Genomic DNA, 15,365 nt, shown 5'->3' on the forward strand with positions numbered 1-15,365 from the left:
TTCATCACTCTCTTTTTCCCTTTCAATTACTGGAATAAATCCCTTCTCCTACCCATGGTTAGGCTTTTGCAACCTTTATAGAATACAAAATACAGAACAATATGTCCATGATGCAAATAATTTCCATCTTGTTTATCTCCCACTGTTCACACCAAGAGCTGGCCCTTTAAGGCCATGAAAACCAGCCCCTGCAGGTCCCCACTGCTTTTGAGAATAACAGAACATCAAGACCATTCTGAATTTCCTTCTGGTTTTTTTTTTGTTTTTTTTTTTTTTAAGGTGCATTTCTGAGTTTTCTTCCTGTGAAAATCTCTTTGCAAATGTCAGCAGGTGGCTAGGGCAGAAAGTTTACTTTAGTTTCTTTCCTTTTTTTTTTTTCACGTGGCAGATGATTTTTAGGCACATGGAGTAGGGCCTAAATGTTTAGGGGTTTTGCAGAGCAGTTTGCACCTCCATTGTGAATGCTGCTGTTGAAGAAGTTGGGCTCATTGCTTGCTCCCTGCTGACTGCCTACCCCTGCAGCTGTGCTGCTGACCTGGTCTGTGGTCACAGGGGTCTGGAGAAATAGCCTGAGGAAAACAGTAGGGTAGGAAGCAGATCAGCTGGAATGACAAGCATTCTAGAGTGGCAGGATGTAAAGTTCTCCCCCTATTAGGAGAGTCAAGTAATAAGAGTATCCAGAGAGGTTTGGAGACTCCATCTTGGTAGGTTTTCAAGTGGATGAAGACCTGAGCACCCTGATCTCACAGACAAACTGGCTCTGAGCAGGATGCTGGGCTTGAGACCTACAACTGTTCCCTCTAGCCTGGACTGCTCTGTAATTTGGTGTTTCTTTTGAATTTCAAACCTGGCTAATAAGCTTTCTTTATACACATATTAAACCACTTCACCTTGCTCTCACTGTATTCCTTAGTTGTGGAAGGGGGTAAGAGAATCTTTGTCATCAGCAAATTTTTTCGATGATCAGTCCACACCCAGTAAACAATATTGTTTTGACTGGTTTTATGTGTAAAGATAAAATAGGCCAGGCAAGGTCTTAAATGGCCAGGTGAAAGTGTTAAAAGCTACAAGACTGCACATAACTCTGAGTCACCTGGAACCTTGCAGCACTCAAATCCCAAATTTACACCACAGTTTTCACTTGAGAAACATTTCAAGGTTCGTAGCCTGTGTTACAGGCTGTAACACAAACACTCAGGGCCTAAAGATTTCCAGAGTGATTTAAAACTTGTTGCTTGATGTTTTTCTTGAGACCATTCCACTAAACTTTAAAGCACCATCCTGTTAACCTTGTCCAGTTTGTCAGGTCTGCCTCTACAAAATGGCGTGACATGATAGGGAGGAAGAGTTACTTTTCTTAGGGACAAGGTGTGGACTAAAACATGAAAAGACTGATATTGAAATATTCTCATGCGATCAGTTTTAAAATTTAAAGGAAAGGCTTCATGCCAGAGCTTAAATCTGAATCTTTGCAGGGCTTGGGGTAATTGCTGAATTCTCCAGCTGTTTTCAGTGCACCTTGCTGAGTGACAGATGAAACCCTGAACGCCCTGGCAAGTCTTGTATCCAGCTTTACATATCTTGGGGTTGATTTCTGTGCTCCTCAGCTGCATGTAGGCCTCAGTTTATGTTCAGAGGTACTATTTCCTTTTCATTAACTTATCCCTTCAGTTTTGATTGCTGACAGGTATGGAATTGCATTTATGACCAGCTCATAGAAATTCCTGTTGAAAATAATGGTGGGATAGAGTCATTTAAGACACTACATAGTCCTCTTATTCCTAAGTAATTTTAATAGCTCCAAATCAAGTTACCCACAGTGCTGTTCGCTGGTCCTTATTGAATTGTTGCCTGCTGGTGGCCAGACTAAGTTGATTACGTGTCTGGAGATTGCCACTTCCCTTGCAGGCATTTTATCAAGGCAAAGCTCTGCCAAGGGTTCAGAAGTAGCCATGTGCTATTTCTCATGCAGGGCCATCATCTCTCTTTCCTCTTGCCCTGTTTGTTGGCACTCTGGGTGCAGAGCTGGGACACCTTTGCTGGCAGCCAGCATGGCAGCAGCAGGTGCTTGCACGGCCAGGGAGCAGCACAGAGGCTGGAGGAGCGAGTCTGGCGTGAGTGTTCCTGCTCCAAGGATGGCCTTGGCTTAGCTGGTGCTGACAAACTCACTGAGCAAGGCTTGGACAAGCCCCACAGCAGGGCTTGGGCAGGGTCTGCAGGAGTCACAAGTGTGCACTGGGGCAGTGTGCTCATGTGAAGCCCTGCACTGATGTGTTTTCTGTGAGATCCCCATCACAGGGAGCTCAACTGCAGCTGCCTTGGGTCTGTCTGAAAGGGCTGTGGTCTCACCTCCAGTTGTACTGCCCAGTTCACCCCAGAAATGTGCAAAAAAATGCCTGTGTAGAAATAGCATCAAAGTGATCTTGTTTGATCAAACACAGCTCAAGAGAACTAAATAGACTCTTTAATTTGCATCTCAGGTTGCTCTTGCTAGAAGAGCACAGCCTGTTTTGATATGCCTGTTTTGTGTTGTAGGATCAACAAAGCACGATGGCTGCCTGGTGCCAATGCAAGCATTTGTCAGTAATTTATTTTGTTTGTTTTTCACTAGTTCATGTTCCAAAAGATGCAAGTCAAGCCACGATGATTTTTTGTTAACAATAGAAAAACAAAGATATATGATGCTACTTAAAGAATACTTCATAACGTAAACAGCAAGTGTTAGAAGTGTTGTAACTTGTAGAATATCATAAAACCAGCATTTGGGCTGCTTTCTCTTTGCTTCTCCTACTCAGTTTTCTAAATGTCACCAGCAGTACCAAGGCACCTTGGAAAGACATCTACACTGCTACCCTGCCTGTGAAGTGCAGCACTTCAGGCTTCGTTGTTGAGTGTATGTGTCTATCACTTTTATTCACCTAACTTGCACTCTGATTTCTTTCTGCCCTTTCATTTAGTTTTGTTCCACTGGTAGAGTAGAATAGTTTAACACTAGTACATTGTTGGTGGTTAGTAATTTCAGAGCCATGTAACAAAACCGGTCATTAGTGAAAGGGAATCGCAGACAGATGAGATAACACTGCTCGTCATCCTGAATTCTCCCCTTGTCCTGCAATCATCAGCATTTCTGTGGACTATTCTTGCTCTTTAAAATCAAAATTACACAAAGGAGGGAATAAGGATAAGGAATATACTGCTTGTACTTCTAAAATGAATATTAGAAATTATTACTATTGTATTTTGGAGTATTTTTATATGTTAGTATCATGTGTCCTTGCTCTGAGGAAAGATGCCATGAGGATTAAAATTACAAAAATTAGAAATACACCTTTACATTGGAATAAGTGTCTTGTCACCTTCATTTTACAATTTTCTCTTCCTAATTTAAACTTCTGGCCTCTATTCTATTTATAAGTATTTAAAACTCTAAAAAACATAAAAATCAATGGAACAATGAATTCTTAGCACCAAAGAATAATCACATATTGATATAAAACTTAGAGGAGGGAAGAACCTGCAGACTTGCAGGAATACGTTGTAGAATATTGCTGGCAGAATTTTGCACCACCACATATTGTATACTTCTATTTCAAGCTCATAAACCACACATTAAAGTGTAACACTGTACAACTTCCCGAGGATAGATTGCGCCAAAGTGCAAAAAAAATCTGAGATGGAGGATCAAGTTACAATAATGAACTAACCAGATGTGAAAATTTTGTTATCAGCCTGTCACTCAGCCTCTTTGGATCCTTTAATAGTTGCTTCTTTCCTGAGCCAAGCCTAAATGCATTCAGTGAAAAGCTTTTTCTTGGGCAAGTCTCTCCATTTCTCTTGACTCCTCATTCAAATCTTGTGCTTAACACTAGTCCTTAAAACTCCTTTGCTTTGCAATGCTTTGCATCGGTCTTTGCTTGGTAACCCTTTTACATCTCTGCCTGAATCCATGGCACCATTACTCAGTTTGGAGCTGGGACTGGAGAGGCTACTGCATCCCTCTCATTTTTTCCTTTAACTCTTCAAGGGATGACATTTAATTTCTCCATCCTTGTCAGAAACAGGATAGAAATTTTTTAGAATCTAGATTTTTTTTTTTTGGGGGGGGGTGGAATTTTTTAGGCCCTGATTTCTATCTGAGGGAGTCTTTGCTCAGTAGCTAGTGTGGCTGCTGTGAGTAATTAACAGAGATCCTAATGTTTTCTCTGCCAGGACTCCAAATTATTTTGTTGCCATATATACATATAAAACTTGTTTGACGTGAGAAAGCATATCCTGCAGGAGGAGGGCTGTTTGTTCTAATTTGTTCTTAGTTTTTATGGATTGTGGAAAATGCTTGGAAAACAAGGTTAGAAAATGGCACAGTGTGTTTTGAATTTTTTGTATTTTCAAAAGTGCTTTGAAAAAGACATGAACTTAAATACTTGCCGTACATAATGAAAATCAATATGTGCATTATGATCACTCCAAAATAACATGAGATGTAGCTAATGCTTCTATTAAAACATGATTTATTAAAATGTTTTTGACATAAATGCTCTTGTTCTCTTTGGGGAATGAACAACATGACCTCCTTTCTTTGCTTTTGAGATCCCGCTCCCCTTTCTTTTTTTTTTATCCTTTGCAAAGCACCGACTGGTATCCTTCTGGACATTGGTAAATCACCCTTGCCAGACTGTGATTACTCAGAGAACTCATAAAAATATTTGCTGAGAACACATTTTAATGTTTCAGCAATGGTCCAATTTGTCTAAAATTGGTGTTACTTCTACATGGTTGCATGTTATACTGGAGGATGCTCACCAGCCTTGAGTAAACTCTGCTGGTGTGAATGGGTAAACATTTGCTACTGTCCATAAGAAATGGTTTCTGAGACTTGAGCTTGTGTCTAAGTTATCTGCAGCTTGGAGGGATTTGGTGTATGATTTTTGTTCAGTGATACCATTAGAGTGAATCTAAAAGGCAAATGTCTCTCAGGGATACAAAACAAAGCACATTAATTAAATTAATAACAAAAAGAATACTGAGGGTTTTATAGGTATGAAACTTGTACAATTCAATGGTAAACAGTTATATCTAGAAAATTAAAAGAAGAAAGCAATGCTTTGCAAAATGTAGCATTTGTGGGACCTGTGAACTATAAAAGATGATGTTGTGACTATGGATCATTATGTGGTTGCTGTTTGATTCAAAGTCATATTTTGAAGAAGTGTTACCTGGCTGTGTATCCATTAAGTCCATCACTACTTGCCATTAAATAGGTCATGGAATGCTATACTCTAAAGTATCCCTTAGCTCTGCAGAGTATCACTCAGTTAAAAGTCAATCAGGATGGGGAATCAGACCAAAGAAAACAGTCACACATCAAGCCAGTTTCTTTTCTTGTCTGTCCGGCAAGGTGCCATATCAGAGTTTCCAGTGAGGGGTTCAAAAATTGTAATTGGGTAGTCGTGCAGACAATACATATATGTTTCAAAAATGCAAAGGATGAAATAGTTTTTGAGTGAAATAATCTCATTGATTTTCTTAGAAGAAGTCCAGGACAGGCCTGCCAGAAACAGCAAAGAAATACTTGTAAAATTAGATGCTTCAACTTGTAATTGTCATAATTTTCCTTTACTCTAATCCCAGGTCCAAAAAGTGATTCTTTATTTTGTTCCCACAGGTGTGCATCTGCCTAATCTGAGAGAACTGAAGTTGAACAATAGCTTGCTTGTATCTGTGAGGTAAGAAATGAATGATTCTATGAAGTAAATACAAAGAATAACAGCCCTCAATTTTATCTAAGTGATAAAATCTTCATTTGTGCTGCTTTAATTCCTTCCATTTCTCCATACTGTGATAATGGACTAGGTCATGAATATATGCTCCACTACCATAGAAGTTTAAGGACAGGACCTGATCTGGAATAAATCACTGTAGCTGAAATTGTGCCGATGAATTAGCCCTAGTTTGCCACCAGGGAAGTTCCTGCTATGCTGAAGTCCATGGAAATTTGTTGCACATTTGAAAGGAGCTAAAAGTTCCCCTCTTACCTATGTCTAGGTGCTTGTATTTCAGTGTTTCAGCCTTTGGGCCTTTACTGTACACAGTAGCCTGTTCTGTGCAGGTCAGACCAGTTCCTCAGCTGATGAAAATCACTTTGGCTTTACTGAAGTCAATGCAATCAGGTTTATGAGAGCTGCTGTGGAGCCTGCATGTCCCTGGCTTGCTGAGCTGCATGAAAACATCATGTTTTCTCCCAGACAGCTGGGGGGAGTTGGCTGGTTGGAAAGGTAGAAGTGAAAACCATCACAATGAGGAGGCAGAGCTGTCTTCTCTCTCCTGTGCTACTATCTGTATGACCCTTGCTAATTAATGCAAAGTAGAAAAATACAGTTCCTATCAGAAAAGGGCTGTGTAAAAGGCCCTGTTTTAAATAGGACTGCTCTCTGGCTTTGTATGGCTATCTACTAAACTCATGGGGTAAAAAGTAGTGAGTTTGCTAGTTCTTTTTAAGAGAGCATGTTCTGTCCTAAGAATTGACAATAAATTCTTCTTGGTCTCTCTAAAGTATCTAATGAACTTCAGTTGGTACACTTTGATTTTATTTACCCTTGTTCTGGTGATGAAATGAAGTATCTGCAGTCTAAATTTTGTTTTTCTTACCTTCTAATCCATAACATGTAAAAGTGGTGATTCTATATTGCTGCATTTATTTTAATAGCAACCAACAGTTTTCATAAGCATGAAATTGCTCCATTACTGCAATGGAGGATTAAGTACTGGGTGAAAAAAATTAAATTTTGACACTATTAAGAGATATTATATCAAAAAGAAAAAATATAAAAGGTGGGTTTTAGTTTGATCAAAACTCCAAATTCTCTTCAAATGTGTCAACAGAAAACGTTTTGATCAGCTCTGTTGGCACTGAATATAAGAATGCTGTTCAGGAAAACTAAACTGCATGACTCATGGCTTTAGCAGGATTTTGCACCTCTGTATTCTGAGGCTCTAATTTCTGTCATGAAAAGTTCTGGCAAACCATTTTCTTTGACCTGACACCCTTGTGGGCAGGCCTTGATGCAGGGAATGTTTGGTCTCAAGTTTTGATTTGATCTACTCTAATGTAAATATGTTTGGGCTTGGATATCAAGTCTAATACTGTGATGATTCCCAGGCACTCCAGCCCAGGAGGAGCTACCTGCTGCTCCTTCTGTGTGGCAGTTAAATGCAATTGTCAGGGAAAAGTAAAGGAGGAAGAAGATTTTTGTTGGCTCTCCCAGATGTGAGCTCAGTCTGTACAGTTACAGCAGTAGCTTTGCTTTATTAATTTCTATCTTTGACAATCTGTCATTGATGAACACAGATCATTTAAGGGCACATCCCATGCAAGCACAGCCTTGTACTTGAACTTTATTTTTCAATGTCTGCATCATGTCAATTTAATGCCCATTAGAGCAATATTGCTGCCACAGCAGCAGTGATGCCTGCTAAACCTATTGTAACATGGCTGCTCCCATTCTAGAGGCTGCTGTCATTTATTCCAAAATACAGAGTCTTATTTCTGAATTAATCTTGTTGATACTTGAATTCTGTCCAGAAAGTGATTATTTTGTTTTATTCAACCAAATCCTTGCAAATGGGGCTATTGAGGATGACAGAAAAAATTGTTCTTCCTTCTTACTGAAAGTAATTCCCACAGATTTTGCCAGCCATAAGGTCAGAATCATTGTGGTTGTAATTCGAAAATGGGCAGCAGATAATAGGAAATGTCTTGTAAGGTCCAACTGGAAGATTGGTTTTATTTACTGAAAAGAAGGCAAGGACAGAAAAGCAGAAAAAAAAAAAGGGTGTTTTGTATATACTTGAGATGCTGAAAGCAGACATTATTTTCATTCTATTTTATGTTATAAAAGCATATTTTGGTGAATCATTATGAAGAAAAGGCTGTCAGTGTGCATGCATGAGTGGGTAATAAGATGGGAGACTTTGTGTTTTGTCACTTTATTTTTGTTTCATCTTGTCTTGCAGAGTAGAAATACCTAATTATTTTGGGATGAAACGGAATTAGAACTTTTTCTTTTTTTTTCATGTTGAAAATGGAAGAAGAATTGGCTTGGTAGATGCCAAAATGAAGGTTCATCATCCTGACTTTAGTTACTGATTTTTTTTTGAGGCATTCATTCCTGTCAATCTCACATAGGAACTTCAGATGTGAGGATGCTGAGGTGTGCATTGCCATGCACTGTTCAAAGGAAATAAAAGGAGTCATGTTCTGGCAGTGAGGAATCAAGGTGTTCTTGTGTTACAGTTTTCTATGGGAGTGCAAGGCTTGCTACATCAGTGAGTTTGGATATTGGCTTCTCCTGGTAGCTCCTCAAGAAGTTGTGATTCCTTTGATGGATATTGGCTTCTCCTGGTAGCTCCTCAAGAAGTTGTGATTCCTTTGATGGGGAATGTCTTTGAGCTGCCTTATAAATTCATGGTCCTTCCCCAATCCTCCTAAAGCTTGTGTTACTTTTGAATACTTGAAACTTTGAAATTATACCATTATCAACTATTTAATTTAATCCAAAAGGAAAAATATATCCAAGTTTATTTTCAGATAATCAATCTTGGTAGTTGAAAGGGAATTTCTTTCTTGGCTGTTTCTGGATTTTGGTTTTCTACTGGCCCTTTGCTAAAGGGAACATCTCTGGAAAATCCAGTGTACTGTGAAAAGAAAAGAGTTCATATTGTTTTAAATTTTCTAAATCTCAATAACTTCATTATGTCCTTGTTTGGTGACCTTCACACATTTGCTAGCAACTGAGAAGTTCTAGATTTATGAACTGATAATTGAGGATGAAAAGTCAAGTCTATTCTTAAGAGTGCCTGCTAAAATATGCTGATTTGGAGGGTGTTGGGTGGGTTTTGTTTGATTGATTGTTTTTGTTTGCCTTTTTGTTTGGTTGGTTTTGGGTTTTTTGTTTTGGTTCTGGTATTTGTTTGTTTGTTTGTTTAGGTCTGGGTTTTTTGTTTGGTTGGGATTTTTTTGTTGTTTTGGTTTTTTTGTGATGGCCATGGTCCTTATTTTTGAAATGCTTCCAGTAAAAGAACTATATTCCAAGGCCAATGAATACTGCTTCTGCTTTGGCATGTAGCCTGTGTATTTTTTTTATCAGATTTTTTTATTCTCAATTCAGGGATGAAGGAAAATATCTGTTTAAAAATGTTTAGATAAATATCTTTACAAAAGGGCTTTTAAATCAGATAGGAGAATCTTGGGACCTGGTTCCCATAAGTTTCCAGAAGAAGCTGTTTTAGCAGCTGAAGTTCATTTCCTCCCATTCAGCACCACACATTGTGGCCAGCAAGAGAGTGATCTCCTCTCAGGGCTTCTCAAGCAACTGCTTCTAACAGAGAGAGGCTGTCATATTTTAAGTGAGATGAAATGCAGAGACTGCAAAGTGTGGGGACAAAAGTGAGTATGGAGGATATAGGGAAAGTAAAGCAGATTTTCTTCATCCAGATTGAGTTAACATTTCATTGCTGCAGTTCTCCAACTGGGCTTGCACTGTTGCAGAAACATCCCCCAGAAGGAGAGGGAAGTAATCCTGGTGTGTTTCAGTCAGTAAAATCCTCAGGAGGTTCAAATGAACAAGGTGCAGAGTATATTCAAAATCAACAATTCTTATGCTTTTATGAACCTTAGTTTTTTGGTTTGTTTTTTTTAACACCAGCTCCCAGAGACAAGAATAGCAACAAAAGAGTCTCTGTATTCACATTTTGAAATGTTTTGAGCCCTCTTGGCTGCGAAAAAAACCAACTGTAAATATAAGCCAAGCGATTTGAGTAAAGATTTTGCTGATCATTTTATGAATTTAAGAAACCAGAGCCAAACTAATTCTTTCTTAATTCAGGGTAAGGGCTCTAAAGTAGTGTTTAAAAGTATTTTTGAGACTTCAATCAGGATCTTTAGGTATTTTAACATAGCAATAAACCTCCTTTTTACCCAAGAAAGAGTTTAAGGAAATAAAATATCTTCTGTTCTTAAAGCCACAAGAAGTTTGCCTTCAGTGGCATTGCTCACAAGCTGAAAATTAAACATTGGTCCAATTGCTTTGCTGGATCTGGATCAAGTTACACTATATTGTATAAGACTGAGGCTTGACACTTAACCCCCCCTAAATTTGATGTACTGTTGATAGTGTGTCTAGGCATCAACTACTTTCTGGATAGTTTTCCCTCAAACAAGAGGAACATGGGGACATAATTTCCCTGAATTTACTTTTTTCCTTGTCGTTTTTACTTACTCCTTTCCTATCTCTTTTTTGGGTTTTTTTCCTCCTTTTTCTTCTTCTTGTCATTTCTAATTTTTGGCAATTAGTGGATAACTGTGTTTGTTGTATAGTAACATGTCCAGAGGTACATAGATATCACATGTTAAAGCAACGGGGTTTGTGCAACAAGGATCAGCATTGCTGTTATGATATTTAAAATCTCCAAAAAGTTTCTAAAATCAGTTAGTTTGCATTACAGGTGCAAATGTTTGTCAACAGATGATGTGATGTATTTGTGTTATAGCAGTTTCTTACTGTGTCTAGCAAGGAATCAGGGTGCTCTTGCTCTAGGTTGCTCTTACCCATGCAGTCAGAGCAGTCAGAGCACCATGCTCTGATTTGGCTGGGGTGAATCCCTTCATATCCTTGTTTCAGCACCCAGAGCATCACTGTTTACTTTCACATTCACGTTTCAGGATGGGCAAAGCCTTTCATTGCACATGCAGGCTAGTTTCTGTGGGAAGTGTTCCTGTTAATTCTTTTGTGTAGCTGGACTGAAAGTCCTTCAGCAGTTAAAGATGCTGTGAAGTCTATGTTAAGAATATGTTCTTTGAGGACTCTGAGTGCTTTCCAGGATTTAAAGCATTTAAATTGAATCTTAATCTCTGTATTAATGAATCTTCTCTGTATTAGTGCCTGTGGATCCCTGGGAGTATTACACACCTGGGCAAAAATGCTGTGACCTCAAGTTTTATTTAGCATTGATGGTTTTAAGGATATTCACATTATTGATAAAAAGTAATGATTTTGGGACAGAAATACAGCATCTTTTAGTTGAGTGGATTATTTTCAGAAAAGCACAATCAGCCTGTCTGCCTTTGGCCCTAGGGAAATCTGATTGCTTTGACCACTTATCTGTCCTGGGTAAACCTCTGGTTTAATTTCACCAGGTCAGGTGCCCAAAGAAGAAAATGTGTCTTTGCGACCTTAGATATCAGGGAATCTGACAGGCTGATTCCCCAGTAAGAGAAGCTGAACTTTATCTGTACAAATGCACAGATGGAGCTTGGGCTCCATTCTGCAGCAAGCACAGAGTACACCAAAAGAGGGGTTTGGCCTTGCAGTGTCTTTCCATGGTTCCCAGCATCAGTACCCCATTTCCTGAAGCCTTCCCTAGCTGAAATTCCCCTGCCTTGTGTTTCAGACTGCCAGGTACAGGATGTACCAGTTAGGAAGGGGATGATGAGGCAGAGCCTGCCCTTGCAGCTCTAGGTTTGAGTCTCGTGGCTGTGGCAGGGTTGGTGAGCAGAGTGCAGAGCATCTTTCTCCTCATAGAGCAGAGAGGATCTGCTCTCATTGTCACCTGAGCAGTTCCATGGCAGCAGGTTTCTTCCCCCAGGACACCTCTATCATGTTTCTATTTGTGACTGCCATACAATGCAGGGCATAAAAACCATCAGAGGATTACCATAGACCACAGCAACACTTTTGTGCATTGTGAACATGGCTAGTGAAAAAACAAAGTAAATAAGTAATAGCTAATGTGTGCAGGAAGGCTGCCAGTAAACTCCTGCAAGGTAAGACAAGCCCATTACATAATTATGCTCCTTCTTTGCCCAGTATCTGAATAGGCACTCCACTTTGAATTTATTTGGTAAAAAGTGACCTCTCCTTTCAGGATGTTTTCTCATACCTTGCACCTATCCAGCTGAACCAGGTCTTAAAAAGAAGTACAGCTCAGCTCCTGGGTTAGCTGTTGTTTCTACAGCATCCTGGGTTAGCTGTATAAATATGCTATATTTTCCATCTCAGTTGCTTATTTTATCCTGGGCAGACAGAGTCTTCTGCATGAGTTGTGTATAAGGCTTTGCCTAATGGTATCATGATCTTGCTTGTATGCTCTGGATGGATATGATAAATAAAACTGTCAGTAATAAGTACTGCCAGCAAATAAGTACTTATGTGCCTGGCTATTAGGCAGTTTGCAGCTGCTCTGTTTCAGCTGTCAGTCTCAGGGTTCACATATGAAAATTTACACCTAAATATTCATTTTAGCCAGTGATGAGAAAAATATTGTTATAATCATGGTGTGAGAAACACCAAAGAACAGGGCAGGGAAGCAACAGTAATTAACCCATTGGAACTTAACAGTGGTACTCTTAAGGAAGCTTTCCTGTCTGACCATCCAGGAGCCACTCTGGCAGAAACACACCACCTGAAATTTTCACTGCTGGCATTGAGGCCCCTTCACAGTGAGCAGCTCCAGTGACCCCAGGGGTGCCCCTCCTGGCTCCCTGCACACCCCACACTCACACAGTCAGAGAAGGTTTCCTTACTGGTTTCTAGGTTTCCCGCAGCAGAGTCCCAGATGTTTGGATCCTTAGAGGAATTTATTTGTGGCACCATAACACAAAAACAGCTCAAGCTGTGTGCCTCCTTCCTGAGCAGTATCCAGCTGTGAAAAGATTGTCTTTGTAGAAAGACTTTGTGGAAATAAGAAAATAATCGGCATTAGTTTAATGGGTTTGTAGGTTGTTTTGATTCTCTCCTACAAGGGAATTGCTTCTCCGCAGCTTGTTTGATTTTTTTTTTATTGAAAATAATTATGTTCAGTGGGAAAATACTTTCTTGGAATGCAAGGTAAATGCTGATTTTTAAAAAAGGAAGGAATCAGGTTGCAGGGGAAATTATGCTAATAGTTGTATTTGTCAGTTGTAACTGCCAAATGAGAGGAATAAAAATGAATAAATAGATAGAGTTTCAGTGTACAATCAGTTTCATTATTTAATTTCTATAGAATATTCTCCACACAGGAGTTGATTTAGTTGTTCTTATTTTCTACAGACACATTGCTGCACACAAAGGGCCTGTTGCTATTTTTCCCCTAAAATACATTGACACATCTTTTTCTCTAGCTATGTTCCTCATTTGCTGTGTGGCAGAATTTTATCCTCCTATCATGAGATCTTTAAAGGATGCATCAGATCTCCCAGATGCATCCATGGCTGGATCAATAGCTGCAAGAAATACTGAAATGCCTTTGTGTTTTAGGAGGTGAAGTTGTGATTTCATCAGCAGGTGTAATGTGTGCACATTCTTCACCCTTTGCCATAAGCTGCACTGTGTGTTCTTCTTGTGGGGGTAAGAACCTGAACACAAAGGTCTGATAAGGAAACCTGCCACTCCACTCTGGGTAACAGAAGTTCTGTGAAAGATTGTGTTTGAAAGACCATTTATGGCATCTGCTGGCTTGAACTTCATCAACCTCACAATCCTACCACTCCACTTTCTGCTGTTTCATCTCATAGGCAAGAATTTAGAGAGCTTTGGTTTACTCTGCTTAGTGTTGCAGCTACAGCTGCCTCAAGAGCAAGATCAAGATGATCTACATCCAATTAACACACCTGCACCAGATTTGGGATGTCTACTGGTGTGCTGGGAAGGAAATGCTGAGGCTCTGCCTTGTAGTAACACCCCAGTATGGAAATCTATAAGGTCCTGTCTGTCTCAGTAATCCTGTGGTGGGCTTTGAGATCCCCAAGCTTCTCTTCTGCATCTTGTTTGCTTGTTGTAAAAGAACATCTGGAGGCCAGTACAAGCAGAGAAAATCTCACTTGAAGCTTTTGTTTAGGGAGGAAGTCTTGACTCGGGACATATGGAGACAAGTCTGTCAAGATCTATATTGAACATTAGAGGCTTAGAGAGGAAAGAAATTTGGAGGAAATCAAATGCCATTCACAGGTCCAAGTTGTACCTGTATCTGTTTCTTGCAAGCTTCTTTATTTTTTTGTTTTCTCATTAGATGTATACACAGATAAAAAAAGAAAGGAAAAGTTACAAAGAAGAAATGGCCATCAGCCTCAGAAGGAAATCATTAGTGTCATACAAATGTGCCTGATCTAAAGGATTTCAAGAACATGCATTTCCACCATTGTATATTCAGACTGAATCACTTTAAATTGCATTTTCTCTCTAGGTTTTCATATCAACCCACTTCTGCAATATTTCAAGTATTTTTTTACGATGAAAACTCTATAGTCATTACCATGACAAAAATTGAATAGCTACTCCAAGCTGATCCAACTCTGTAGTTGTGTGGGGTCAGTTAATCTAGAACTCCCGGTTTTCTGATACACAGAAAAAGATGTTTCTGGGACTTTGTTTACTTTTTGTTTTTTGGTGGTATGTGTCTTAACACCACTGAATCTGTCAGATGATTTGGATCTTTTACAGAGTATTCCTTCTGCTTATCCTGAAGCATTAGAAGTTTTAAGTGTTGATTTTGAAGGATGAGATCTGTATTAAAGCAAAGTTGGAATATATCTGTCTTATGCTGCCAGAGCTCAGACCTGGAACATACTGTGAAACAGGCACACAACATGTGGGAGACTGAAAAGTTATTTATGCAGGAAATTTCAAAGCACTGTGGGATTCAATTGTTCAATGTAAGTAACTCATTCTGTAACCACAGTTTCATTATCCTTTATTTTTTTTATATGTAAGCTTTCAACAGTGAGAATGAGCAATTGCCAAAGCTATAGGAACTGTCAGTAGCTCTGGGGTTAAACTGAGGGGCAATAGTTCTGTGGGTGTGAGAGTTTTATTTACTGTGTGTCTCAACTTATTCCTGTTTGAAAATCCACTTGGTCTTGTGGAAGATGCAGTGCCCCCATTGGGAGGCAGCCCCAGTGTGTTGGGTTTCTGCAGTTTCGCTGGGGTGCAGCTTTATGCCAAGGGTGGGAGCTGAAGTAGGGTGGAAAACATGTAGTCAAGGGCAAGTCTTGTTCGACAGGACCACACTTTGGCAATCTCTATTCCTCTCAGACTATGGGAGCTGAGTTAAAGCAACTGTTCTTTCATTGTGAGAATGCTACAGCAGTAACTAAGCTGACAAGCAGTTTTAATGATCGAAAGGAAATTAACACAAAATTACATTATCCTTCCCACACATGTTGTATATTCGTGTGTTAAGGAATTGCTGTTCCTGACTCCATCAGCGTTGATCAATCCCATTATTCTGCTCTAGGGTTTTTTTGACAGCAACTAAAAATGAGAGCACTTGAAATTAAAGCTGCATTTCATGTGTATTAACTTTAACAGAAGTAAGCATCTCAGTTACCTTGG

General features: G+C 39.4%; 1 protein-coding gene across 6 annotated transcripts in view; it reads left to right on the top strand.

Moving 5' to 3' along the window:
• LRRC56 (leucine rich repeat containing 56) overlaps positions 1–15,365 on the top strand; it is a 61,497-nt gene that overhangs the window by 21,597 nt on the left and 24,535 nt on the right. For 5 of the 6 annotated variants that reach the window (XM_071427660.1, XM_071427661.1, XM_071427659.1 and 2 more), the window contains one exon: positions 5,663–5,723. In XM_071427660.1, coding sequence (XP_071283761.1) covers positions 5,663–5,723 — 61 coding nt within the window. Of the gene's footprint in view, positions 1–5,662; positions 5,724–14,474; positions 14,687–15,365 lie in introns of those variants that run through there. The other variant, XM_071427663.1, reaches the window with a different exon arrangement.

This window comes from Agelaius tricolor, unplaced genomic scaffold (assembly GCF_023055355.1).
Source record: "Agelaius tricolor isolate 1412-34295 unplaced genomic scaffold, bAgeTri1.0.p SCAF_5, whole genome shotgun sequence".
NCBI lineage: Eukaryota > Metazoa > Chordata > Aves > Passeriformes > Icteridae > Agelaius > Agelaius tricolor.